The following is a 24,776-nucleotide window of genomic DNA, read 5'->3' as shown; positions in this document are numbered from 1 at the left end:
TTTTTTTTTTTTTGGTTTTCAAACTCAAAATGTTACTTTCAAAACATTTTTTTTTCACTTGCAACTTTTGGTTTTGAATCTAAAAATTTCAGCACCGGGACTGAAGTTACCACCCTCATCGATTTTGATTGGTCCTTCGTGTTAGCCCCGCCCCAGTGCGTCTCAACGGGGTCAAAAACATTCAAAATGAAATCTTCAGATTCAAAAATCGAAAAAGTTTTGAAATTTAAATTTTGAGTTTTGAAACCTAAAAAATGGAACATATGAAGCTGAAAATAAGTTAAATTTTAGAAAAGCTAAAAGTTTCTAGCATGAAAAATATTTTTTTATGTTTTATTTGGGTTTCAAATAATATTGACCCCAATTTAGCTCCATAGCAATATTCTAAAATCAGATTTGTGCTTGAATGCGGTTTTGTGTAACAAGCGATTTGTGTGTCATAAAGTTTCAAGCTGTTGTCATTTTAATTTGTGCATGGAAAATTGCATTTTTTTTCATAATTTTTGTACTTATGCTCAAAACATTCTACGAGTTAAACATCAAGAATCACGCACGCACAATTCGGGGTGCGTCTATTTTCTGTCCACAGTTTTACGGTGAATCTCTTTCTATGACATTGTCAGAACAAAAGCCGTCCGCGGAACATTTAAGCGGCTTTTATTGTGAAGGATTCCAGCGGAAGGAAGTGCCGTCCTGAACGGTTTGATTCCCTTCATCTGAGTGTAAACCGCGTGCGCGCGCGCGTGCGTGGAGTGCGCCACGTCGGCAGAAAAGCAGCGCAGCTCGTGCGGAGGTCCGGAGCGCTCAGCCCGCGCGCGCACACGGAGAGGAGGCGCTGTGGAGGAGCAGACGGCGTCACCCCCACACCGGAGCAGGGTTCGAGTCCGAGGCCGCCGACGGGAGTCATGGTGAAGGTGAGGATCCGCTCAGGTGGGACCTGGGGGGGAGGGGGGCAGCATCTGTAGGGGGAGGTTTGGGGCGCGTGGGACTGGACCGGACCGGGTCGGGGAGTCGTGTTAAACACCGGGGAGACGTGAGTGGAAAGTGGCCCAAAGTGTCCAGAAACTGCTGGTCGGGATTCGGAGGTTCGATTCGGTTCGGTTCTAAGGTCTCTATGAGGAACCCTCATCACAGACTGTCTGCAGTCAGGCTCAGATGTTTGCTCATGGGTCACACGGACACTCTGCAGATTAGAACCTCCAACTTTGAAAAACTTTCTGAAATCCAACTGATGTTGATGTTAAAGAAGCTGAAAATCTTCAGGTCAGGAATTTCCTCTGGAGTTTCTGAACTGTTTTCTTAGGAAATCCCTGCTTTTATTTTGAAGTCTGCCCCTTCAATATAAAAGCAGACCTTCAGCTTGGAGTAGAAAAGTGATGAACCGGATCTGATGGTTTGATCAGCAGAACCAGAACCAGAACCGGAGGGGAAGCCGTTGGTCTTCCTGCAGCTTGGTGGGTCCTGTTCTGGTGTCGCTCAGACCATCGTTCTCACATGGAGAAAGATCTCCAGATGAAACTGTCTGCAGGGCTTCAGCGTTTGGGCTTTTGCTGCTGGGTGGGAAGATGCCCTCATGGGGGGGGGGGCGAACCTTCTGGAACTCCAGCAGGATCTGCACCGCCTGCTGCCCCACGTTTCTCCAGACCTTCTGCCGTCGATGACCCCCCCCAGAGCACATGTGTACTTGAGGGCCCTGAGACAATAACAAGCGTCGCCATGGTGACGCCTCTCTACGAACACTTTGTGCAGTTTACTTCTAGGGGGGGGTCTCAAGGACACAAACACTGAACCTGAGCGAGTTCCTCAGGGGTCAGTGAAGGCAGCGTGTTGCATTCAGGTTCAGCTGCAGGATGAATCAGAACTGGTCCTCTGGGTTCTTGTTCTGTTTTCTGTGGAAAAGTGAACTCTTTCATGAAGGATCAAAGTTTCTGAGATCGTTTCTAAAATATTCCTTAAAATCGTTTCTGTCAGGAACCGTTCTCAAACCGTCATCAAACTCGTATCAAACCGTACTCAAACTGTTCTCAAACTGTTCTCAAACCGTCATCAAACTGGTATCAAACTGGTATCAAACCGTACTCAAACTGTTTTCAAACTGGTATCAAACCGTACTCAAACTGGTATCACTAACGCTGCACTCGTTCAGGGTCTGCACTGATGTGCATCTTCAAAGCTGCCAATAAGCAGCAAGGGGTTGTCATGGCGACTGCACACTCATTCCACCTGCAGGTTGAACACCTGAAGACACGTTTGACTCAATCCTTCTGAAAGTTTGCTAAAGCGTTAAATCAGGATGTCAAACTCAATCACAAGAGGCTAAAATCCAAAACACAGCTTAGGTCACGAGGAGAAACATTTAAACACAAAAAACTACATTTTTAGATTTATATTCTCGATATATAACATTACCTGTGATGATGCTGTAAGCTGAATTTGTCTTCTAAAGATGTTGAAATTGATAGCTAAAAACACTGAAGCTGATAGTCAGTTAAAATGTTAGCTAAATGCCAAATTAGCTTTAAAAACTACTTAAAAAAAAAATTGCTAACATGTAGCCGAATAAATAGCTAAACTTCAAAATGGCCTAAAAAATTGAAAATTTTCCTAAATTATCCAAAACAGCTAGCATGTAGCTGAAATATTAGCTGAACTCCAAAATAGCTTAAAATCTTAGTAAACGATAAAAAAAAGTCCAAAAAGTTAACAGAATGTCAATTTTTAAAACCGTAACTTTTTAATCATAATTATGAATAATAAAAAGGCAGGAATATTATTCCAGAATAAATCAACTTAAACCTTAAATAACTTTCAATATTTTACTCTCCATAAAAACATATTTTGTCAAAATGATACAAGTTAGAAATGAGCTCAAGATAACATCGGGTCATTAATAAGAATAAAATAAAATGATCTGGAGGGCCGGATCCGGCCCCCGGGCCTCGACTTTGACACATGTGAATTAAAGGATCGTGAATCCGTTTGGCATGAATCCGTTCAGAGAAACGGTTGTTCCAGTAAAGTAGAACCGACCCGTAAACCGTTTTCAGGTCCTGGTTTGTTGAATTGTCCTCAGTGTTTGAAAACGCCCTCTTTCTGATCTTCAAAGGAGTTTTGACGCCATCACGTCTCGTGTTTGAACCAGAGCCCTCGTCTGTTATCAGTTTTGTAAACGCTGTTGGCGTGAGGCGCAGCGGCCCGTCAGAGATCTGATCTTCTGGGACTTCCTGTCTTTCAGGACGTAAACAGCATCAACGTGGAGCCGCAGCCTGGGACCAGCCTGGCCTCAGATGAAGCCGATCAGACCGACAGCCAGCCTCCTGAGGGTGAGCGGAGCTCCTGAGGACGTCCCGCCGTCAGCGGGGAGCGAGCTGCTCTCAGCTGGGCGTGTCTGTGCGTCTTCTCTGAGACCAAACCGTCTGTATAGAGTAGAAACCTCCATCTCTGTCTCAGGCTGAAGGGCTGAATGTCCGTTTGTTCTGTTTGGTTCTGCTGAGATGTTCCAAATGGAACCAGCATCTTCCTTCATCCTGACAGTGAGATCTGGATTTTCTGTTAGAGATTAAAAACACTGAAGACCGTTATCACGGAGCTGAGGTCGAGTTCAGGAGACGAAACAGAAAATCTCCTGAAACATCCAACCGTTCGTCCATCAGTGATGGATCACATGTCCTGTAGGTTCAGTAGAGCGAAGCTCTGAGTCTGATCGATGGTACGAAGCATCAAACTGCTCCAGCTCTAGACTGACTTTAGGTTAATATCTACCTGAACAGAAAACTTTAGTGAAACTTTTTAAAACAAACGACAAGAGGTTTTATGTTTTTAATTTTAAAAATATTTAAGTGTTAAAGCTTTTCTGTAACATAAAATAACAGCAATGAGCTTTAATTCCAGTTACACTTTTACCGTTTAGTGATTCATGTAATTCTAAAGCGAAAAGCAGCAGCCCAGGGGTGATAAACATCCAGCCCTCCAGATGGTTTAATCCGGCCCAGTCATGAAGAGAAAAAAATATAAAGATGTTGGGGCTAAAAAAGCAAGTTTCTAGCCCATTTCTGTCTTAAAGAAATGGCAGCAATGTGCAATTCCACCACCAGGGGGAGCAAAAGAAAAGAAATACGGCATGACAAGAGATGAAGAAAGTTAGGTTCCCTGTCGGCCTCACTGTTAACTCGACGGTTAAGTTTCCCTTAAAAATGATCCGGAGTGACACCAACATGTCATAAAGATAATAACTGGATTTGTAGCATTACATCCAATAATACTGTGAGCTGAATGTAGCCGCTGAAAATGCCACATTCTAATAATATAAATATAAAATAGCTAATCTTACAGCTAAAACGCTGAATCTGAAAGCTTGACAAAATATTAGCTAAATGCCAAACTAGTCAAAAATAAATGGAAAAAAGTCTAATTTTGCAAAACAGCTAATATTATGCTAAATTATTAGCTAAGCTCTAAATTTGCATAAACAACTTTTAAAAATTAACAAAACGGCTAGCATAATGCTTAAACAGAAGTATGCAGTAAAGGTTTCAGAGTGCTTCAAGGATTTGAGCAACTTCTCATTCATCATATTTTACTCAATATCTCAAAACTAACATTTATAAATACCAAAAACACAAGCAGAACAAGCTGAGTGTTTTGATACCAAGATTACAGGAATCTCTGAAACTGTGATTGAGTTTCTCTGTTGTATAAAGACATTTGAAAAGTGGCAGAAGAATCACTGGTCAAAGGTGGGCGGGGCTTTCATACTGGAGCATGATGAGGCAGAACTTCTTGACCAATCACAAAATTCAGCTGCAATACCTCGTTTCAACCTGTAGGGGGCAGCAGGCAGACGGTTTTAGACTATAGTTTCAGGAATTAAAAAAGTTTATTTTAATTTGTCAATGATTTGGGAACAAACAACAAACAACACTTTTAAAGCCCATTTATTGAAGTCAACAGACAAAAAAAGTTCATTTAGGGTTTGGTTACACTTTAATAATGATAAGTGATTACTTGGTTGTAATCACTTTATTTTTCTAACTGAGAAAAAACAAATTAAAGCTGATAAGCTGACCAGACGTTGTTTTGCTATCGTGGTTCTGGTCCGGCCCACTTGTGATCAGATGATCGTCTCCTGAACCACAGAGAGTTTGCCCCGCCCCCCTGCGGTGATTCATCTTCTGTCGCCATGACGCCTCAAGAGTTTAAGGGTTAAATCGTCTTTCTGTCTGCAGACTCCGGCAAAGACCATGAGGCTCCTCCCCCTGGCGTGATGTGGCGAGTCACCGGCGGCCTCTTCAGCGTCACCAAGGGCGTTGTCGGTGCGGCCGTGGGAGGCGTGGCCTGGGTGGGCGGCAAGAGTCTGGAGATCACCAAGTCGGCGGTGACCACGGTTCCCTCGGTGGGGGTGGGGCTGGTAAAGGGGGGCGTGTCCGCAGTGGCCGGCGGCGTCTCCAGCGTCGGTTCGACGGTCGCCAGCAAAGTCCCGTTCACCCCCAAGAGGAAAGATAAGGCCGAGTGACCCCGCCCCCCCCCGGCCATCAGAGAGGCTTCTGACTGATCTCTGCCAATCAGACGCCGCCGTGCCTTCTTTCTCACCAGCATGACGACGTGTCAGCCTCACGTCCAGCAGCTCTGCATCGCCATGGCAACCGGGATGCTCCTCCTCTGTACGTCTCCAGGAGGACAATCCTGACTGGAACCTCCCCGTTCTCCTCCTGCTCCTCGCACTCCTGTGGACGAGTCGTCTTCCTCGTTGGCCGCGGCGTGAAAGTGGCCTCTGGGAGGGAGGACTCGCTCTTCCGCCTGTCCAGAACTCTGAGGCGTGCAGACGGAGGGCGGGGCTTCCCCGGCGCTATGCATCCGTCTCTACTGCGAGGAGACGCGGCGGTCTTCGTTCAGCTGTCCGTTCTTCTCTTCAGCCACATTTCAAAGCAACATTTGGAGCCGACCGTTGCTGAGCGAGTTCTGCTCTGACTGTTTTCGTGTTTTCTGTCAGTATATCAATAAAACATAGGAAGGTGAAGTTCATCCAACGTCTGCAATGTTCTCGTCTTTATCAGGTTATGAGGAATAAAACCATCAGAATCTTCTTTAAAGATTCTAAACAGTTTCATATCAAAATGGATCAACAATCTGATGTCAGTCAAACAATTACAGTTAAAGAGGAGGGGCCATGTTGGACTTGACTCCGCCCACTTGAGAGGCTCTGAAAAGGGCCAGCTGTGCCCTTCAGAAGCTGGATAGGCTCCAGCATCCAAGAATGAGGTGGATTTAATGAATTGATGGAAATGTCTTTTTCTCCTGAATGTTTGAGTCAAACTTTATTTATGTAGAGCTTCACAAAACCTCCAAAGATTTACAGTGAGAAGACAATTAACAATTATGCAAGTTAGGAGCAAAAATGTTTGTAAAGAACAAAAAAAGATACAATAAAATGCCACCAACTGCTGGGTTTTAAAAGCTGTTCTGAAAAGGAAATGTTTTAGTCGACGTTTTGTTTAGTTTGGATATATGCTGTGCAGGAATGTTACGGCGGTAACAGAAACAACACGGTGACCTCAGAGTTCCTGTCGTGACCTCCAGACGCATGAAGCAGATTCTGAACAGTAAAGAGACTCTCCATTTAAATGCTGTTTTTTACACGTTCTTATGACATTTCTCTGATGATGGAGAACATTTATAAAGATAATTAAAGCTAAAGCTGCATTGATGAGATTTGAAATCATTTTAATGAAAGAAATCCCAAAGAATTACAGCTGAAAGAACTTGTAGATGTTACAACAGCAAGTCAGGATCTCGGCTCCATTCTGATGGATCCTCACAGATCAACAGATCCATGAACGTCTTTGTTCTCGTCTGAGCTGGAATCTGGATCAGAACTGAACAATATTCCTCACCTTCTGGTTCTTTTTGCAGTGGTATTGTTTTAGATTGTGAGGGGTTGTAAGCTAACGGGAGTGTAAACAAAGGGGGTGGAAAGTGTGGGCAGGCTCACCGCAACAACTCCTACAGAAACTACGTCCTAAAAACAACTCAATGTTTTTCATTTGGGCTTCAGACCTCATGATCAAAGACTTGTGGGAACAATTTAAAAACAGATGAAAAGATAATCGGAGTGGAACTTTTACAGCTCAGTGAAGTAACTGAGGCGACGCTGAGAAGAGATTTAAAAACGAACATTAAAGGTTAAACCTGAACTCTGAAATGAACACGGAGACATGGAGGTGACCTGAAGACTGGAGCGATCTCGTCTGGATGTTCTAGTCGTGCTGCTGCATTCTGGACTCACTGGAGACGGTTGAGTGACTCCAGACTTTACTGCATAGATGACTGTAACTCCAGAGTTACAGTCATCTATGCAGGAGGGGGTCTTTTAGTGCCCCTTCTGTTAACGATAAATAAATAAATACGTTTACAACCACAAGAGTAGCAACTACAAAAAAGACAAAAGAAGAACCTTTCAAAGTTAGTTAATCAGATTGTTTTTTTAAATACACACACTTCATATGGTTTTATAATAAAAATGTTACTTTACTGACAAATATTGCACATACAGAAACATTGACACTTCACAATACATTTTCACATTTGCCAGGAAAATGAACAAAAAATTAAATAAAGCCATAATAAATACAAAATAAATGAATAAAATAATAATAATAAAGTTAAAGGATTCTGCTAAAGTTTCAAATGTGACCATGTTTCAACTGTTCTAACAGCTTTTTTGTTAATGCAGGATTAATACCATTTACACACAGTGTCATTTCTCTCTGAAAAATATAAAACACAGCTTTTTGTTAGCATCTTTACACTTGTGAATTAATTAAATATTTAGCCAAAGTCAACTATGTAAATTGTCTCTGTATTAAATTTCTCTTGAACAAAATATCCAAAAACAAAATGCTCGTAGAATAATTTAGTCTTTACATAAGTGGATTGTTATAAAACAAGTCAAATCTTTCCAAAATGCTTGAGTGAAAGTTCAATACTAAAAGATTTGAGCCACGTGTTCTGGTGAGGAATGATAAAATGAGCAGTTTATGTCCAGATCTTTTTAAATTTAATGGAAAAATGTGTTTCACAGGGTAAAATTTATGAATATATTTTTTTTAATTCTTAAATTTTATTGGTGATGAAATATTTGAGGGCAGAGACCAAACTCACTCCAGTAAGAAATATAACACTAAATAATGGTGGTCGGTCTTCCTTTTGCTGTTGTTCATGTGTTCCCTGCTGTGGCCACTAGAGGGCGACAATCGCGCTGGAGGACGTGAGACTCCAACAGAAGAAGAAACCCGGAAGTTGGAGAGCGTCCGCGCGCACGTGAGCTTGTTGAAAACAGCGCGTCTGTCAGAGCTGCTGGAAGGTAGAGAGCTTCACCTGCGTGTTTACAGATGGTCGCAATGTTTGTGTTTGTCGCAGAATGTTTTCTGCTTCCGCCCACGCACGTGACGGGTTTCTTATCAAACAGTTTGAGGAGTTCTGTAGCGGAGCTCTGAGGTCACCGTCTGTCAGTTAACTGCAGAGAAGTTTTATTTATTTATTTTATTTGCAGATAACACCTGATAACTAGATATCCATCACATGACTTGAAGCTCCTCCCCGTGGAAGAATGTAAGACAGTTTAGCAGTCTTTTTAAATTAATATTTTGTCTGATTTCCCGTGATCCCGTTGACCTCATGACCTCAGATCACACCATCCTCTCCTCCTGGACCATAGAACCCTCCAGAACCAAACACCATCAGAATCAGGCGGGCGGTGGTGGTGTCTCCACAGGACGATGGTTCTGGACGTCTTGCTCTGCTCTCATCAGCATCTCTGTGGTTGCAGAAGATGCTGAGCGATGGAGAAGCTGCAGAGCTGCTGTCCTTCCTGACCCCCAGCACCCGCCCTGACGTGAAGGCCAAGGCCACCGAGTACATCCTGGGACTGTCAGCCAGCAGGTGACCGTGGAGATGTCAGGGGTGATTGTGTCTGACAGTTTGGTCTGTTATGTTCATCAGTAAAAAGAATGCAGGATCTCATTGTTTGATTCTTAAAGAATTGATTTAATAGAGCCGAAAATAAGCATTTGATCATTAAAGTTCACTTAAATCCTTTATCATGTAACCCTGTTTGTTAATGACAGAGGTCAAAGGTTTCCTGTAGGCTTGAACACACTGTAGCTGCGATTTTGGTCCATTCCTCCATGCAGATCTCCTCAAGAGCTACAGTGTTATTGGGAAACATGCTGTCCACTCCCTCCACAGATCCTCTATTGGATACAGGTCCCCCGCCTCTGTAGGCCATGAACCGTATTGATGTATGACAACGTTTTCACTAAGGATGTGCTAAAACAGCGATATCGCCATATTTAGTCCTGGGATTGATTCTCAAGGGGTGAAAACGGCCTCCCTTACTTTCTATTATTATTAGAGCTGTCAGGCGATTAAAATGTTTAATCGCGATTAATCGCATTTTGTCCAGAGTTAACTCGCGATTAATCGCAAATTAAAATGTGGCCTTTTTTAAGGAAAAAAATGTGTGCTTCGTGGAATTTAGCAGTTCTACATTAATTATGAAAACAAGAATGGTAAAATATATAGTTTTCATCAGAAATACTTTATTTTGTAACATTGTATTGAGATAAACTTTCTTAACAATAAAAGGCTGTAACATAAAATGCCTAACAAAAGCCCAAGTGCAAGTGAAGGGCATTTTAAATTCTAAACTTCAATCAACGTTCAGTAAAATAAAATAAAAAACATCAAAAATAAAATTTCCATAACACTTTCATGTTCATTTTTTGTCAGGACCAAATCTTTTCCTCCTCTGCTGAACTACAGTAATAAATGAAATAGAGATTTATCATTTCCAATGAACTTTTGTTTTTTAAAACATTAAAGACTGAGAAAAGCGGGATACTCTGTGGATAGTTTGACAGTCTGTTACTGCCGCCGCGTTCTCTGGCTGCAGCTCGATGCAGCGACGTGTCCAGCGGAGCTCACGCCATGAATATGCCGGCAGACAGACCGCTATGCTGGGGCTGGATCACGCTTAAACCTCCAGAACATTTAAAACGTCCCCCGGTGAGCTTGCTGTTCGGAACGTCGGGGTCCACAGCTCTCGGGACGCGGCGCCAGACGCGAGCCGGTACCACCAGACGTGTAACTGGACGCGAACCGGAGCCGGGTTAGGGTGCAGGAGCTCTCCAGGTCCTAGCGCCGGCCGGTTTTAGCTCGCAGCTCGGAGGTTGGAGACCCGCCCGTGATCTAGTGAGAGCAGCCGGTGAGTTAGAGGGCGGGACGCCCGCGCGGTATGGAAAGGAACGTATGAGAAAGTCTGCGATTAATGCGTCAAAAAAATTGTCGGCGTCAAGCACATGTCAGATTAACGCGTTTTTAACGCGATAAATTTGACAGCCCTAATTATTATTATTCGTTTTCTCGTTATAACGAGAAACTCAAGAAGGAGAAGGATGCATCATCCTCCTTCTTTCAGCGACACCGAGAATTCTCCTGTTTGAAAACGCTCCACAAAAGTTGTTTTTAGTCTGTTTTATGTATTAGTGGATCTATTCTCTTTAATTCAGTCTCATGCTGTAGGATTTCTAAATCAAATTAGAACTACAACACAATAAAAGGATAAAACTGGTATTGTCCACATCTAATAATAAAAGTTAAACTTTATTAGCAGCATCTTCTGAACATTAGAGATGATTGTCTCAGAGCTGACCGTTTGGATCTGGTGACACAATGAATCCTTTTTTTGAGGAAACTCCTCTGTTTTCTTGTCTTTAATGTTTTCTCTGCGGTCTGGTGTCTCGTAGGGAAGGATGCTGCTTCCTACGCTCCAAACCGGACATGGTCGGCGCCCTGTTTGCGCTGACCTCTGACCCGTCTGTCGCCATAGCGAAGGACTGCTACCACATCCTCATCAACCTGTCAGCGGACGAGACTCTGCATCAGGTCAGATCCGGAGCAGCCGGTCAGGACGATCACCGTCTGGATCAGCGTCTGGATCCTGCTGTGAAGTGTCTGGTGTCTCGTCCAGGTTCTAGTGTCGGCCGTCGAAGTTCTTCCGGTTCTGTTGAAGAAGCTTCTGGATCCAGATTACCTGTTCTCCGACCAGATCTCCACCATCCTGTCCAACCTGACGCGCCACGAGAAGACCTGCAGGACGGTGTTCAAGGCGAGTGTGGAATTTACCCGCTAACACTTGAGCAGACTGAGGTCAGGAACATCAGAGCGAAAGTCTTCAGTCGTTCCGACGTCAGGTCCTGCTGCTGTAGTTCTGCGTCCTTTTCTTTCTTCTGTTTCTGATTCGGATGAATAGTTGGGTTCTGAGGTTATTCATTATCTGTTCTAAAGTACCAGTTTGGCTGAAACGGACGGATTCTCTCTGATGATGAACGAGGATAGACCTGAGTGTAGCGTGAACGTCCCTGCAGACGACTGACGCGTCTCTCTTTGCTCTCAGACTTTGCAGGAGGACGTTGGTTTGGATAAACTGGTGGAGATCTTCTGCACTGAAGGCTTCAATGCGAAGGCTAAACTCCACTACCTGGGTCCTCTGCTGTCTAACCTGACCCAGCTGCCTGAGGCCAGAAACACCTTGATGGACAAGGACAGGTGAGAGACACTCACTCTGACAGCTTTACTTTATTCTATTGTTGTGGTTTCCAACAGAAATCAGGAGATAAACTCTGTTGCTGTCACTTCCAGTGGCTCACCTGACTCAGATCTTGAGTCGTGACCCAAATCTCCTGGATCACAACCAAATCTCGCAGGCTGCGACCAAATCTCGTGAGCCGCGACCGAGTCTCGTGGGTCCACTCCAGGGAAGGAACACCCGCAGAGTGACAGCTTGTCAGCCGTGACCCAAAGTCCGGCTCACGGCTGAAAAGCTCACAGTACTGAGAGCTAGAGGATAATATTATGTGATAAAATAAATCCACCCTGTCAAAAGGTGCTCAGATGTTCAATTTATGGTATAAAATGGGATTAAAGCTTCAATGAGGCGAGTCACGGGTCACGACCACGAGATTTGAGTCGCTGCCCGCGAGATTTGGTCATGACCTGCGAGATTTAAGTCAAGACCCACAAGATTTGAGTCTTGACCCATAAGATTTGGTTGCAAACGACAAGATTTGGTTATGACCCATGAAATTTGAGTTGCGGCCCACGAGTTTTGGTTATGACCCGCGAGATTTAATCGCAACCCATGAGATTTGGTCGCGACCTACGGGATTTGGTTGGGACCCACGAGATTTGGGTCTTGACCCAAGAGACTTGGTCGCGGCTCACTAGATTTAATCTCAGCCTACGAGATTTGGTCTTACCTGCGTCAGGTGAGCTACCAGAAATCGGTCGGCTTTGTTTGCAGCGTCTGCTGCCTCTCTAAATAAGTCCAGATTTTGGTGCAGCGTCTTTCTGCTGAGCTCCGCCCACACCTGTCTGCTGAGCTGATGATGCTTGTGTGTTTCAGGTGTGTCTTCCAGAGGCTGCTGCCCTTCACGCAGTACCAGGCGTCAGTCGTCAGAAGGGGCGGAGTCGTAGGAACGCTGCGGAACTGCTGCTTTGACCACAGTGAGGAAACGTGTGCATGCACTAAGCTGCCACTCCGGCTCCACGTGGAGCGCCGCGATCTCAGTCAGACGGGAGCGTCCCGAACATCTGAGCTCCTCCCAGGACCCCAACGCTCTCGTTCAGCCCTCTTGTCCAGTCCGCATGTTCAGATCAAAGCTCCAACCGTGACATTTTGTAAAACTAATTCCTCGTCTGGGTTTCCTTTGGCTTGTATGGATGATCTGCATGAGGGACCTTCAGTCATCCACTACTCTACTCTGAGAGCTCAGAGGTTCTTCTGCACAAAGTTCTGCTCCTTCCCACATAGAAGATTCACAGTGAAGTGTGTTCTCCTGAAAGAGCTCCAGTAAGTGTGTGTTTGTGATCCGGTGATTTCTCCTGTAGCTCATCACCTGTGGTTGCTCAGTGATGCTGTGGACATTCTGCCCTTCCTGCTGCTGCCGCTGGCTGGTCCTGAGGAGCTGACGGAGGAGGAAAACGACGGTGAGACCCTCAAGGGGTTGTGGTTCAGTTTTCAGGATCCATTCTCTTTATTGTCATACAATACTGTATTTTCCTGAATATGGAGTATAGACTGCAGGAGCCAAAAGATGCAAGATAAAGAAAAAAATAGAAACCGCGCTAGGGGGCGGGCCCTATTATAAGGCGCCAAAAATGCAGCCGTACACATTAGATCACGGGCGGATAAACATTTATTGAACACTAAAACTACATTTTTAAAACTTTAAAACTGTAACTTTTTAACATAATTATGAACTAGAAATACATCATTACCTGTGACAATGTTAGTGTGATGCTGGAAGCTGAATTTAGCCGCTTAAGATGCTGAAACTAACAGCTGAAAACACTGAAGCTGATAGCAGCTAAAATATTAGCTAAATGCCAAATTAGACTAAAAAAAACTTAAGTTAGCCAAAACAGCTAACATGTAGCTGAAAACTTCTGTCCTCTGGTCTGACCGCCGCTCTGATGTTCAGGTCTTCCTGTGGATCTCCAGTATCTCCCTGAGGACAAGAAAAGGGAGGAAGACCCCGACATCAGGAAGATGCTTCTGGAAGCTCTGCTGCTGGTATGGAACCGTTCAGCTCATGGATCAGCTCCTCTGGAGGAGATCCTCTCTGCTCCTCACTGCTCCTCTCCTCTCTGCTCCTCTCCTCACTGGTCCTTACTCCTCCTCTCCCCTCTGCTCCTCACTGCTCCTCACTGCTCCTAGCTGCTCCTCACTGCTCCTCACTGCTCCTCACTCCTCCTCACTGCTCCTCACTCCTCCTCACTCCTCCTCACTCCTCCTCACTGCTCCTCACTCCTCCTCACTCCTCCTCACTGCTCCTCACTGCTCCTCACTCCTCCTCACTGCTCCTCACTGCTCCTCTCCTCACTCCTCCTCACTCCTCCTCACTGCTCCTCTCCTTTCAGCTGACGGCGACCAAAGCTGGACGGAAAGCGCTGAAGGACAAGAAGGTTTATCCTATAATGAGGGAATTCCACCGCTGGGAGACGGACGTTCACGTGGCGGCTGCATGTGAGAAGCTGATCCAGGTAGGAGAGACTTTCTATGGATCACTGTTTTTGAGAATGTAGACGGTTCTGTGCAGCAGCGGCTGGTCGCTCTCCTGCAGGGTTTGAGCCCAGCTTAGAGGTTCCTCTGCGGTTCCTCTTCATCTGTGGAGAGCTCCCTTCACGCTTTTCTACCTCCTTTTCTTCCAGAAAGGGGCGTGGCTCAAAAAACAAAAATTAAACAATAACAATTAAAAATATAAAACAAAGATTTTATTTAAAATTATTTTTGCTAATGAAAATAATTGGAACGATTCAGTCAAACCATGATGTGAGTCAGATTTAAAGTCACGATCTTGATTTTCTCTCTCAACACAATGAATTAAAGGTAGGCTGATTTAAGACCTCCTGAACGGACGCCACATGTCCAACATCAGCATGATGGACATCTTCTCAGCCGTCCCTGATTGGTCGAGGTTTGACCTGGTTTGACCTGCAGTTTTTGTCTTCTTTGTGTAGAGAAAAAATGTTGTTCAGTGACGTGAACGTAACACAGAAGCTAAAAATGCATTTAAATGAATCTTTATGTAAAGCTGAGTGATACGGAATACTTTATCCTGATAACGATAAATATCACGATATAAATCAAATAACTATATTTGTCTAATTTGAACACAAAGATAAATGTGTGATCAACAGCAGCTTGTTTAGAATTAAATATTTATTTCCCATCACACCTTAAACAACAGATGCACTCATTTCCTGTCAAGAAAAACTTGTATCGTGATATCGTGATATTTATCGTTTTATCGTCCAGCCCTACAAATAAAACTAATGAATGTAATCGTGATTAATTACAATGAACTTGTTTTTTAGTTACAGTATTTGACCACTTATTATCTGTGAATATTCACAATATAAAACTACACACAAAACTGTACATTTAGAACATTTACTTTTAATTAAGGATGTCAATCGATTTAAAAAAATCATTTTTGTGTTATGATTGATCACAATGTTTTATTAGGTAAATCTGATGTGCACCTTATGAGCAAAAACATTCCAGAGAGAAACTTTCCTTCATTTTTACACGTATCAAGTGTTGAAACACTCAGAAGTGTAATTATGAACACCAAACATCCCCAGTGAGATGAGCGGTCTTCTGTGCGGACGGGGCTTCAGCGCGGGGCTCTTCGCCGCTCGAGTCCCTCTGAGGCCGGGTGGATCCACGTGGAGAACGGGAGCCCTCAGCCCGGCGTTCCCGCTCCCGCCGCATGAATTTACCACGTGGAATTACATTGGAATAAATCACGATGTCTGACAGCGGGAAACACATTCTGGCAGGGGGAACGTACCTTTACACAACACCGGTCCGATAAGGAGCTGAAATGAGGGAAAGTCTCTGAAAAGAGGTGGAGCTTCAGGTACCAGAGCTTCACCTTTTAGCCCCTCCCCCTCAGGTACCTGCTGGTCAGCTTAGTGTGTTCAACACGGTGGAGACCCCGCCCCCCCACCCTTCATCGTTTTTTAATCTTCAACATTGAAGCACTGATGGACGGAAGCTGTGCTCCTGCAGGTGCTGATCGGAGAAGAGCCGGAGCCCGGAATGGAAAACCTCATGGAGGTGCAGATCCCCGAGGACGTGGAGAAGAAGCTGAAGGAGATGGATGCCAGAGAGCAGGAGGAGCTGGAGAACGAGGAGAGGAGGAGATGTGAGGAAGAGAGCTGAGAGAGGACCGCTGGAGCAGAGACGACGGTCATGTGACAGCACGCCGTTTGACGTTTTGTTCTGACTGAAAGAGGCAGAGAGCAGCGCCTCTGACTGACAGGAAAGAGAAACTCTTCCACCGTTTGGAACCAACTGTCCTTCATTCTTTTCTTTCTTCTTGTTAAAACAGTCAAGATCATTTCTACGTTTCAGGTTCAGTGATATTATATGACAGGAGATCTTCTCCTGTTTGGTCTGAATGTTCTTGGACTCAGAGATTGATGGAAGAATCTGGAGTCTACTTCCTGTGACAGATTGTTTACAGGGACAGACGAGGATTTGGGACTAAGACTGGGATTCCTCCTCGGAGGAAACCACCTGAACTCTGGGATGTTCTGCAGGTTGAACAGAAAATCGTTTCTTGAATTCATTTGGGGTTTGATGCAGAAACAGCAGCTCCCTTCTTGTGTCTGTACTTCCTGTTTGAGCCAGTGAAACAGTTATCACAATAAAAGCATTTACAAATATCCGTTTGAATGCAAAGACTTGTGGACTTGTCAGCATGAAGTCGTCCTGTTTGTCCTGTTTTCACTGCAAAAACCGAAAACGGGACTTTGGTCTCAGACCTAACGGGTCGTTTGAGGTTCAAGCCCAGAAAAACAACGTTTGTGTTTCAGACTTCTTGAGGAGGGAATCTTCCACCAGCAGGAGGCGCTGTGTGCTGAACAACAGCCTCCAATGGGAGGATCTGAAATTTGAAGACAAATCTGCACATTTTCTGACCAACCAGCATCAGGACGGCAGAGCTGACAGAGACCTCCGTCCTGCTGCCCCCCCAGCCTTTTCCTCGGGGACGGAGGCGTTCAGCTGGGGGGGGGGGCCTTCACAGATCAGGAGCTCTGGTGCAGATAAATCAGAAATGTGTGGCGGCGCGTGCTCCACTGAAACATTCACCGCCCTGCAGGAGGGACAGCTGGAGCCCCCCCCATGTGTGAGGGCCGCTTCAGGACGGAGGCCTGTCTTTGAGAGGACAGCTTTTAACACGGGGTCAGCAACCTTTAACAGTTAAAGAGCCGTTTGGACTCATTATCTACTGATCCAACCTAGAAGGAGCCGCGTAGTCGTACTTTAGGATCGTTTTTTTATAATAGGATTTATGTCTATTTTTTGGAACGACCAAAAGCAAGAATATAAAAAGAATCTACCATCTGTCAAAATCTGATTTTTATTTTTTTTTTACATTTGACAGAAGCTCAATTAACTTATTTTCAAAACAAAAGCTGCTCTGTACCAAACAGGATCATCTCAGTTAGTAACCAATGCTGTGCAGCAGAAGATAAAATGGGGTTTTAACTCCTAAAAGATCAAACTTTTTACCAAAGTTTTGTTTTGCATCTAAAATCTGTTCATTCTGGAGGTAGAGTTGAACAAACAAGACGTCTTCAGGTTAACAGGATGTAAAAACCTTCATAGTTTATCATCTATGTGAACCTCAGACATCAGTTTATACATTTAACTAATCTCAATTAGATAAATTCTAATTAGTTTGTTTGTTTATGTGTTTATTTATAGGGATCCCATTAGCTGAGAGCTAAAGCCTTCCGCTAGTCTTCCTGGGTCCATTAAAAACATAAATCACTACAGAATATTAGATTACTAATACAATTCCAGCATAAGCATTATTTTAACACTCAATCCCCATTTCATTGACAGCATTACCCTTGTGTTTATAAACCTACTGTCATTACAGAGATGTACAGAATATGCAATAACCATCACATATCATTTAACACATGACACTTTAGCTTATATTTGAATTGGAACTCATTTTGACCTAACGAATCTTCATTGGAATACCGTTCCATGATGAAATTGATCAGTAAATAACGGTTTTCTTCATACAGTTAGATTTGGGAAATGGAGTTAATATGTGACCACTTGTTGCAATTCTAGTTCTGTGCTTGTGCACTGTGTCACAGTAAACAATGTGATGAAAAATGAAGGCAGGAATTTTAAGGTCCAGTACCTTATGCACCCGGTGCCCAGTGTAACCCGCTAACGTTGATTTAGATTAAGCCGCTCCAAAGTGGAATACATTAGTTTGATATTGGTTCTAAATGAACAACCAAGAACTAGTCTGGCTGCTTTGTTTTGGGCCACTTGTAGTTTCTCTAAATCTTTTTGTGAAGCTGAAGACCACACTTCAGAACAGAAGGACAAATGGCATAAAGTTTTTTCTAAGTAATCCTTACTTTAAAAAAATACTATTTTATTTTTTTATTTTGTTCTTTTTCTCCTCTTTGTCCTCAGCGGTCTTACCCTGCTGGGTTTTGTTATTTTAGTTTGGGGTTGGTAGTCTTAGTTTGCTGGCTTTGTTTGTTTTCTTCACGGTGAAATTTCTGTTAGACTGGAGGCGGAGCTGACTCTTCCTGGAGGGGGCGGTCCTCACGTTGTGACATCAGCGTGTGAGAACCCGCTCGTTTCGTGGGTATGGGAGGGGCTGCAGGTTTTTAGAGGATTACTCTTAAATGCGTGAACGGATCAAAATGCTGTTTTGGAGTTCTTTACAGAGAGGAATGAAGAGAAAATGCACTTAAAAGCTCAAAAAGGTAGTTTTTCATGGTATGGGCCCTTTAAAAGTAAAAACATCCAAATGTCTTTACTTTGACATCATTTTATATGAAAAATTAAGCTTCTAAATAACACAAAGACTTTGATCTCCGTAAAATATGATCCTTTTAAAATGATCCAAACATGAAGATGCTGCCAAAACAAACAAAAATAAAATGTTTTTAAGCTTTTTAAGCAGAGAGCTACAGTCTGCAATGTGGCGTGATGAAGGACAGATGCTTTATTTGTAGAAGAAACAACCAAAGTGTTAAAGTGTTCTCTGATCAGTCCATCTTTCATTCATTAAAAACAAAGAATTGACTAAAACACTTCATGACCACACAACCAAAATAAACATCAAATATTGCAGTTCCAGCGGATGTAAATCTGAGTGATTTTCTTTAGTTTGGGTTATTCCAACAAGCTGAACTTTGAGTCTGGACTTTGAAACATCTTCTGACAAAAAATTTAAAGTCCAAAACAGCCTAAAAAATCTTAGTAAATGCCAAAATCGTTCAAAAATCTAGCAGAATGTCAATTTTTTTAACTTTCAAACTGTAACTTTTTAACATAATTATGAATAATTAAAAGGCAGGAATATTATTCCAGAATAAATCAACTTAAACCTTAAATAACTTTCAATATTTTACTCTCCATAAAAATATATTTTGTCAAAATTATAGAATTTAGCGTAGGATAACAGTAAATAAAATTATCTGGAGGGCCGGATCCGGCCCCCGGGCCTTGACTTTGACACATGTTCTCATTGCATCTGTCCAACTTTCACCTCTCGCTGGGTTGTAACCGCTGCATGGAACTTCTTAATAGAACACAGAGTGATGGGTCCACCCCTCTGAGCCTGAATCTTTCTTCACCATCACAGGTTCCTTTAAGACGGTTCCTTTGACAGACCTAAACACAGCATGAGTGAAATTTGCCTCAAAGATTCAAGAATCTGGTTTGTCTACTTGCTCTCAGTGAGAGTTTTCAGCTGGGTGCTGTTGTGCTCTCAGCACTGTGTCTGCCTGTGACGGAGTACTTTTCCACTCCAAACTTTAACCTGTAACTCCATCCAGTCTCTCCTCCCCCACGACTGCACATGATCACAACACACCTCCCATTCACACTTTGACGGGAGGAGAGGGAAAGCAAAGCGTTGAGTGGCTTTGGAAATGTAGATCAAACCCACTGCAACACATTTGAGCTTTTGGAAGTCTTGAACCAGCAAGACTTCTACTGTAACACCGGAGCTCCAGTGTTTATGTTCAGACTGTAACTTCACTGTTAACACAATCAACATAATTCCTGCAGAATCTGCTGGAATTATGTTAACAGTTGAAAACTTACAGTGTGTTAAAGATGTAGTGTTTAAGCGTCACCGACGACCCCTTAGGTGTTAAAGGGTTAAAGCAGGGGGGTCATAACTCAATCTCACAGGGGGGAAATCCAAAACACACCTGAGGTCACGGGCCGAACAGGATAAAGATTTATTAAACACTAAAACTACATTTATAAAACTTTAAAACTATAACTTTTTAATATTATTATGAACTACTGAAGATATGTAGCATTACCTGTGATACTGTGTGAATGCTGTAAGATGAATTTGGCTGCTGAAGATGCTAGTAGCCAGCTAAAATATTAGCTAAATGCCAAATTAGCCAAAAAAATAAAAACTTAGGTTAACCAAAACAGCTACTATGTTACTGGAAGATTAGCTAAAATTCAAAATATCCTAAAAAACTGAAGAAAGTCATATTAGTCAGATAGCATGTTGCTGAAATATTAGCTAAACTCCAAAATAGTCTAAAAAATCTTAGTAAATGCCAAATAGTCCAATAAGATGCAGAATGCTAATTTTTAACACTTTAAAACTGTAACTTTTTAACATAATTCTGAATAATAAAAATGCAGGAATATTATTCCAGAACAAATCAACTTAAACCTTAAATAACTTTCAATATTTTACTCTCCATAAAAATATATTTTGTCAAAATGATACTTGTTAGAAACACAAGTTAACATCGGGACATTAATAACGACAAAATAAAATGATCTGGAGGGCCGGATAGAATTACCTGGAGGGCCGGATCCGGCCCCCGGCCTTGGCTTTAACACATGTGCCTTACGTGTTAAAGGATTAAGGGATTGAATTTTAGGTGGGGGGGGGGTTAAACTGCCAAATGGTTCCAGGATGCGGCTGTCTCTGCAGCTCACCGCTCCCCCAAGGGGTTAAAATCCAAAACAAATTTTACACACTTAACTAGATGTGTGACAACAAATGCGACTTTCCTTTTTTCTGAGCAGACAAATCAGGGTTTTTTACTGATGAGTCCAGTAATTTTCAGGATTCAGGTATAGCAAAAAAAAAAAAATATCCTTGTCTCTTTGAGATTAAAAATAGTTCAACAGTCCACCTCCTTTAAGGACAGGAGATGTATTTACAAATGAAGTCCTGATTCCCAAGCATGCTGTCTGCTTTACAAAATAAGGAAATTGGCACTTAAAAAGTCAAAGTTCATATTCTATGTTAGCGTGTGTTGTCCAGAGAGGCTTGCAGTGATTGGATCCTGCATCTGTCTGTGTGGTGGTGATTGGTGGATTCATCAGGGTAGTACCTGGGTCATAAAAGTCTTCAGGTATCGCAGCTTCTTGAAGGTTTTTAGGACTTCATTGTTTGGTTTTCATTGATAGATTTGAATGTCTGTTTGAGAGAATCTCATTTAAACGTATAGAGATACGAGAGGAGCTGCAGCCTTGAGCACAAACTGTAAACTGAGGCATCAAAAATGTCTGAGTTAGAAATCCCACCAGTGTATTGTGCAGGACCGAGACACAAGCTTTCAAAGAAATCAAACGTGAAATTCTGTAAACGTGGGAAACGAGCAAAGTTCTGATAACAAACTTGGTCCAACATTAAAAACAAGAACGCACTGAGGCGCTGCTGCAAGTCCTGAAGCGCTCGAGTCCTGTTTTCTTACTTGCTCTGCCCTTACCTGTTAAGGGGAACACCTGACAGCGGGACTCCGCCCCTTCGGACTGGATTCTGACATCCCTGCATAAGTGCAGGACTTTGCACTGAACTCAGAGAACCTAGAGGAGTAAAGGAGAGTTATTCTGCAACAGAAACGAGGAGTGACAGATGGAAAGAAGAAAAACAAATTGTCATGAAGAGTGCACGTCCAGAAGAGGAAACACTGAAAGGTTCACACTGAAACGTGAATATTTTATGTAATCCTTCAGATGTTATAGTCAATGATTTAGTTGATGATGTTGCTGAAAACAAAACACATTTATAGCTATATCCCAGCCAGCAGGGCCGGGTGGGCCCACATGGGTTAAAAGTGGGCAGACTACATGGGCCCCGATTGGGTTTGTCTGCAGTTTTCGTGGTGGCCCACCTGTATTTGCCCACATTGACTTGTATCCTGACTCGATACGCTAGCTAGCAGCCTGGTGGATGGTGTAGCGTGGGCTAGCAGAGCTATCTCGCTACGCTGTCCAACGGGCAGCTGACTAGCGAAGCGAGCCGCCCAACTAAGTGCCCACTTAAACCGATAGCGTAGCAAGCTAGCTCTCCCCGCCCCTCCTAGCTCGCTGCTGGCTAGCGTCCGCCAAGCGGCTGCCTTGCGTAGCAAGCCGATTTACTGAGTGTCCACTTAAGCCAATAACGTAGCGAGCTGGCTCTGCGGCTTTTCTCCTTCAAAGTCTACAAGAATTACGTTGATTGTGCTAATAATTAAAACATTACAGTAAATCAAAGAACATAAACATTGAAGCTCAGGTATTAAAGGGTTAATCCTGGGCAGGAAATCCCAGAGTTTCACTTCCTGAGATTGACACGGCTGCACTGTTTGTTTGGGAAAAGAATCATGTCTCAACTGAAATACGAGCGCTGACTTCAGTGAGGTTGTGATTGGAAACACGTCTCTGTGGAATGTGACAAAAGACATGTCCAAACAAGCAACATTTACATGCAGGTCAAAACTGTTTTCATCTGCTCTGTGAAACACCTGATTGTTCAGGACGATGGAAAGAGCAAAGATGAAATAATTCCACAAGTTTGTGGGGATTTTTGCGTCTTTTTACTCAAAATGTACATTTTAAAGCTTAAAAAGGTGAAATTGTGTTTTTAATATGTTCTTGTGGTGTTTTTCTCATGATGGAGGACATAAAAGAATTGAAGATTAAGAAAAGCATTTTTGAGTATTTCTTTATTCAAATCACAATGAATCAGGAGCAGAAGAAAATGCGAAGATAAAGTTGTGACGCGGAAACTGCCATGGGCAAGTCTAAGTCTGATGCATCCATTTGCAGACAAATAAATCCATGAACGTCTTTTTTCCTTCACCTGAACTGGAATCTGGATCAGAACTATACGGCTGGATAGCCCTGAAATTGCTTTCTATTTTTGTTCTACTGGTAATGTTAGGTTGGAGCAGGAGAGCATAGAACTTCACCTCTCCTCTGGCTCATCTTGGCCGTGGACCACGCCTCTGGCTCGTCTTGGCCGTGGACCATGCCTCTGGCTCGTCATTTACTCAGTTTGTTTAGGCCAATTTGGACTTTAGCTAATATTTCAGCTACATGCTAGCTGTTTTCGCTAACCCCTTTTTGTGTTTTTTTAAGGCTAATTTGGCATTTAGCTACTATTCTAGCTGGCTATCAGCTTCAGTGTTTTCAGCTATCAATTTCAGCATCTTCAGCAGCCAAATTCAGCTTACAGCATTCACACTAATGCTAGTTCATAATTATGTTAAAAAGCTACGGTTTTAAAAATGTTGTTTTATTTTTTCATAAATGTTTATCCTGTTCGCCGCTCGACCTAAGGAGTGTTTTACATTTTGCCCTCCTGTGTGATTGAGTTTAACTGATTTAAACAGTTTTAGACTTTTGTCACAGAATTCATGAGACCATCAAAGTAAATGAAGCTGAACTCAGAGATCATCTTTGTGTTTTACAGCTGGTGTTGGTGTGAAAGGCACTAAGAACATTGAAGCGTCAGTCCAACATTAGAACATTTATTGTGACCTGATTCTGCGCACTGGCAGCATTCTGTCGTCACCAGCGTGACGCTGATTGGCTGCTTGAGCTCCCTTCCCCGCCCATTTCCTTTCTGTACAACAATAACAAAGTGTTAAACATAAACTCCAAAAACATGACCGGGACTCATTAGAGGTCAGTCGTTTGTGAAGAGTCACTTCCTGTCGTCTTCATGCACACAGGAAGTGGCAGAACTCCGCAAAGTCCTTCTGCATGAAGTTCTGGCTCTGCAGCAGGTCGTGCTCGGACGGGAAGTACTGCATGCTGTCCTCCTCCAGGCCCACGCGCTCCCCGCCCTGGTGCAGTACCACGAGGCGCCCCGGGGGCGTCGTGGAGCCGTGGGGGTTGGGGCTGTCCGGGAGAGCCCCCCTGGCGTTCTCCAGGGCGCCCAGGTACGAGTCCATGTCCGTGAGCTCCGCGTCGCTGTCGGAGCTGCAGCCGCAGTCGCTGCCCACCGAGTCGGAGCGCATGTGCTGCATCTGGTACTTCTCGCCCATCAGGAACTGGTTGGTGTTCTTCGGAGCGCGCATCCCGCGCGCCCGGTTTCCCTTCACGTTGACGGGGCGCAGCGACACCGTGCGCGGGTGGGCGCGTCGGGGATGATGACGTAGCTGTCTCCCGCGCCCTCCCCCCGCCGCCCTCCGCGCGCTGCAGCCCTTGGAGCAGCCGCGCGTCCTGCGGGCGGCCGCCTCGCGCGCCTCAGCCTCCTCGTCCCGCTGCTTCTGCAGCTGGAAGCTCCTCCTGCACACGATCTCTGAGAGCATGTCGGGTCGTTGTTGCTCCCGTTGTCCCCCCTCACATCCTCCTCCTCCTCGCAGAGCAGCACCGAGCCTGTCGGTGATTCTGGCGGAGATCCCGAGCGCTCCTCCGGGGGGGTCTACCTCTTCACTCCTCTCTGTCGCTTCTTCTTCTTGACCTCTGGCCTTGGCTGGTGCATCGCCTGCGCGTCCTCTGCGTCCAGCAGCTTGCCTGCGGTCACGCCCCCCGTGTGACGAGCCTTCGGTCACGGGGGTCCTCGCGGCTCTGACCGGGGGCAGCAGGGGGCTGTGGGGGCTTTGGGGCTGATTTGAGGCGGACGTGACAATCTGACAACAGTGTAGCCAGCAGCACGGACGGACTTCAGCTGTTGCTCTGCCCCCGCCCCTCTACGTTCTTAAGCAGACGGAATGGTCCATCTGTTGGTTCACAGAGGGGGGGTCCGGACCTCTGTCATGCCGTCAGCGGAGAGTTTGATCAGCTTTACAGGAAATAAACAGTAACTGTGAATCTGATACGTCCACGAACATCTTGATCTTCAGATCAATGGAGTAACACAGGAGAATGTTACCCGCCCTGCAGCATGGTTCGGTCCAGTCGA

The 24,776-nt window shown here is 44.1% G+C and overlaps 3 protein-coding genes across 6 annotated transcripts; 2 read left to right on the top strand and 1 right to left on the bottom strand.

The window, feature by feature from the left end:
- Window positions 1–665: 665 nt before the first annotated feature.
- zgc:153675 (uncharacterized protein LOC768179 homolog) lies at window positions 666–6,021 on the top strand. The gene is made up of 3 exons (XM_024271064.2): window positions 666–914; window positions 3,236–3,323; window positions 5,226–6,021. Exons 1-3 carry the CDS (start codon window positions 906–908, stop codon window positions 5,510–5,512), a joined length of 384 nt encoding a protein of 127 aa, XP_024126832.1. The 5' UTR covers window positions 666–905; the 3' UTR covers window positions 5,513–6,021.
- Window positions 6,022–8,204: 2,183 nt separating this feature from the next.
- Window positions 8,205–16,295, top strand: hgh1 (HGH1 homolog (S. cerevisiae)). Of its 4 annotated transcripts, none has more exons than XM_024270949.2 (11): window positions 8,234–8,359; window positions 8,549–8,607; window positions 8,825–8,937; window positions 10,803–10,941; window positions 11,027–11,164; window positions 11,453–11,604; window positions 12,461–12,561; window positions 12,946–13,044; window positions 13,539–13,630; window positions 13,978–14,100; window positions 15,635–16,295. In XM_024270949.2, the coding sequence occupies exons 3-11, from the start codon at window positions 8,828–8,830 to the stop codon at window positions 15,785–15,787; spliced, it is 1,107 nt and encodes a 368-aa protein (XP_024126717.1). In that variant the 5' UTR covers window positions 8,234–8,359; window positions 8,549–8,607; window positions 8,825–8,827; the 3' UTR covers window positions 15,788–16,295. The 4 variants fall into 4 exon arrangements, with proteins under 4 accessions (XP_024126719.1, XP_024126716.1, XP_024126717.1 ...); XM_024270950.2 differs by having other exon boundaries at window positions 8,714–8,937; XM_024270951.2 differs by lacking the exon at window positions 8,549–8,607 and having other exon boundaries at window positions 8,205–8,359; window positions 11,462–11,604.
- A 7,086-nt stretch (window positions 16,296–23,381) lies between these two features.
- wu:fb55g09 lies at window positions 23,382–24,760 on the bottom strand. The gene has a single exon (XM_036212099.1). It carries the CDS (start codon window positions 24,181–24,183, stop codon window positions 23,590–23,592), a length of 594 nt encoding a protein of 197 aa, XP_036067992.1. The 5' UTR covers window positions 24,184–24,760; the 3' UTR covers window positions 23,382–23,589.
- Window positions 24,761–24,776: the final 16 nt, after the last annotated feature.

Source organism: Oryzias melastigma, linkage group LG5, assembly GCF_002922805.2.
Source record: "Oryzias melastigma strain HK-1 linkage group LG5, ASM292280v2, whole genome shotgun sequence".
NCBI lineage: Eukaryota > Metazoa > Chordata > Actinopteri > Beloniformes > Adrianichthyidae > Oryzias > Oryzias melastigma.
This window is presented reverse-complemented; position numbering and strand designations above follow the sequence as displayed.

Excerpts from the sequence above, each read along its gene's own strand:
- wu:fb55g09 (XM_036212099.1), bottom strand. The coding sequence starts at position 24,183 with ATGCTCTCAGAGATCGTGTGCAGGAGGAGCTTCCAGCTGCAGAAGCAG.
- zgc:153675 (XM_024271064.2), top strand. Across the intron at positions 3,324-5,225 it reads CGACAGCCAGCCTCCTGAGG|ACTCCGGCAAAGACCATGAG; the intron begins GTGAGCGGAGCT and ends TTCTGTCTGCAG.
- hgh1 (XM_024270948.2), top strand. The coding sequence starts at position 8,828 with ATGCTGAGCGATGGAGAAGCTGCAGAGCTGCTGTCCTTCCTGACCCCC. Across the intron at positions 8,938-10,802 it reads CTGGGACTGTCAGCCAGCAG|GGAAGGATGCTGCTTCCTAC; the intron begins GTGACCGTGGAG and ends GGTGTCTCGTAG. Across the intron at positions 11,165-11,452 it reads CCTGCAGGACGGTGTTCAAG|ACTTTGCAGGAGGACGTTGG; the intron begins GCGAGTGTGGAA and ends CTTTGCTCTCAG.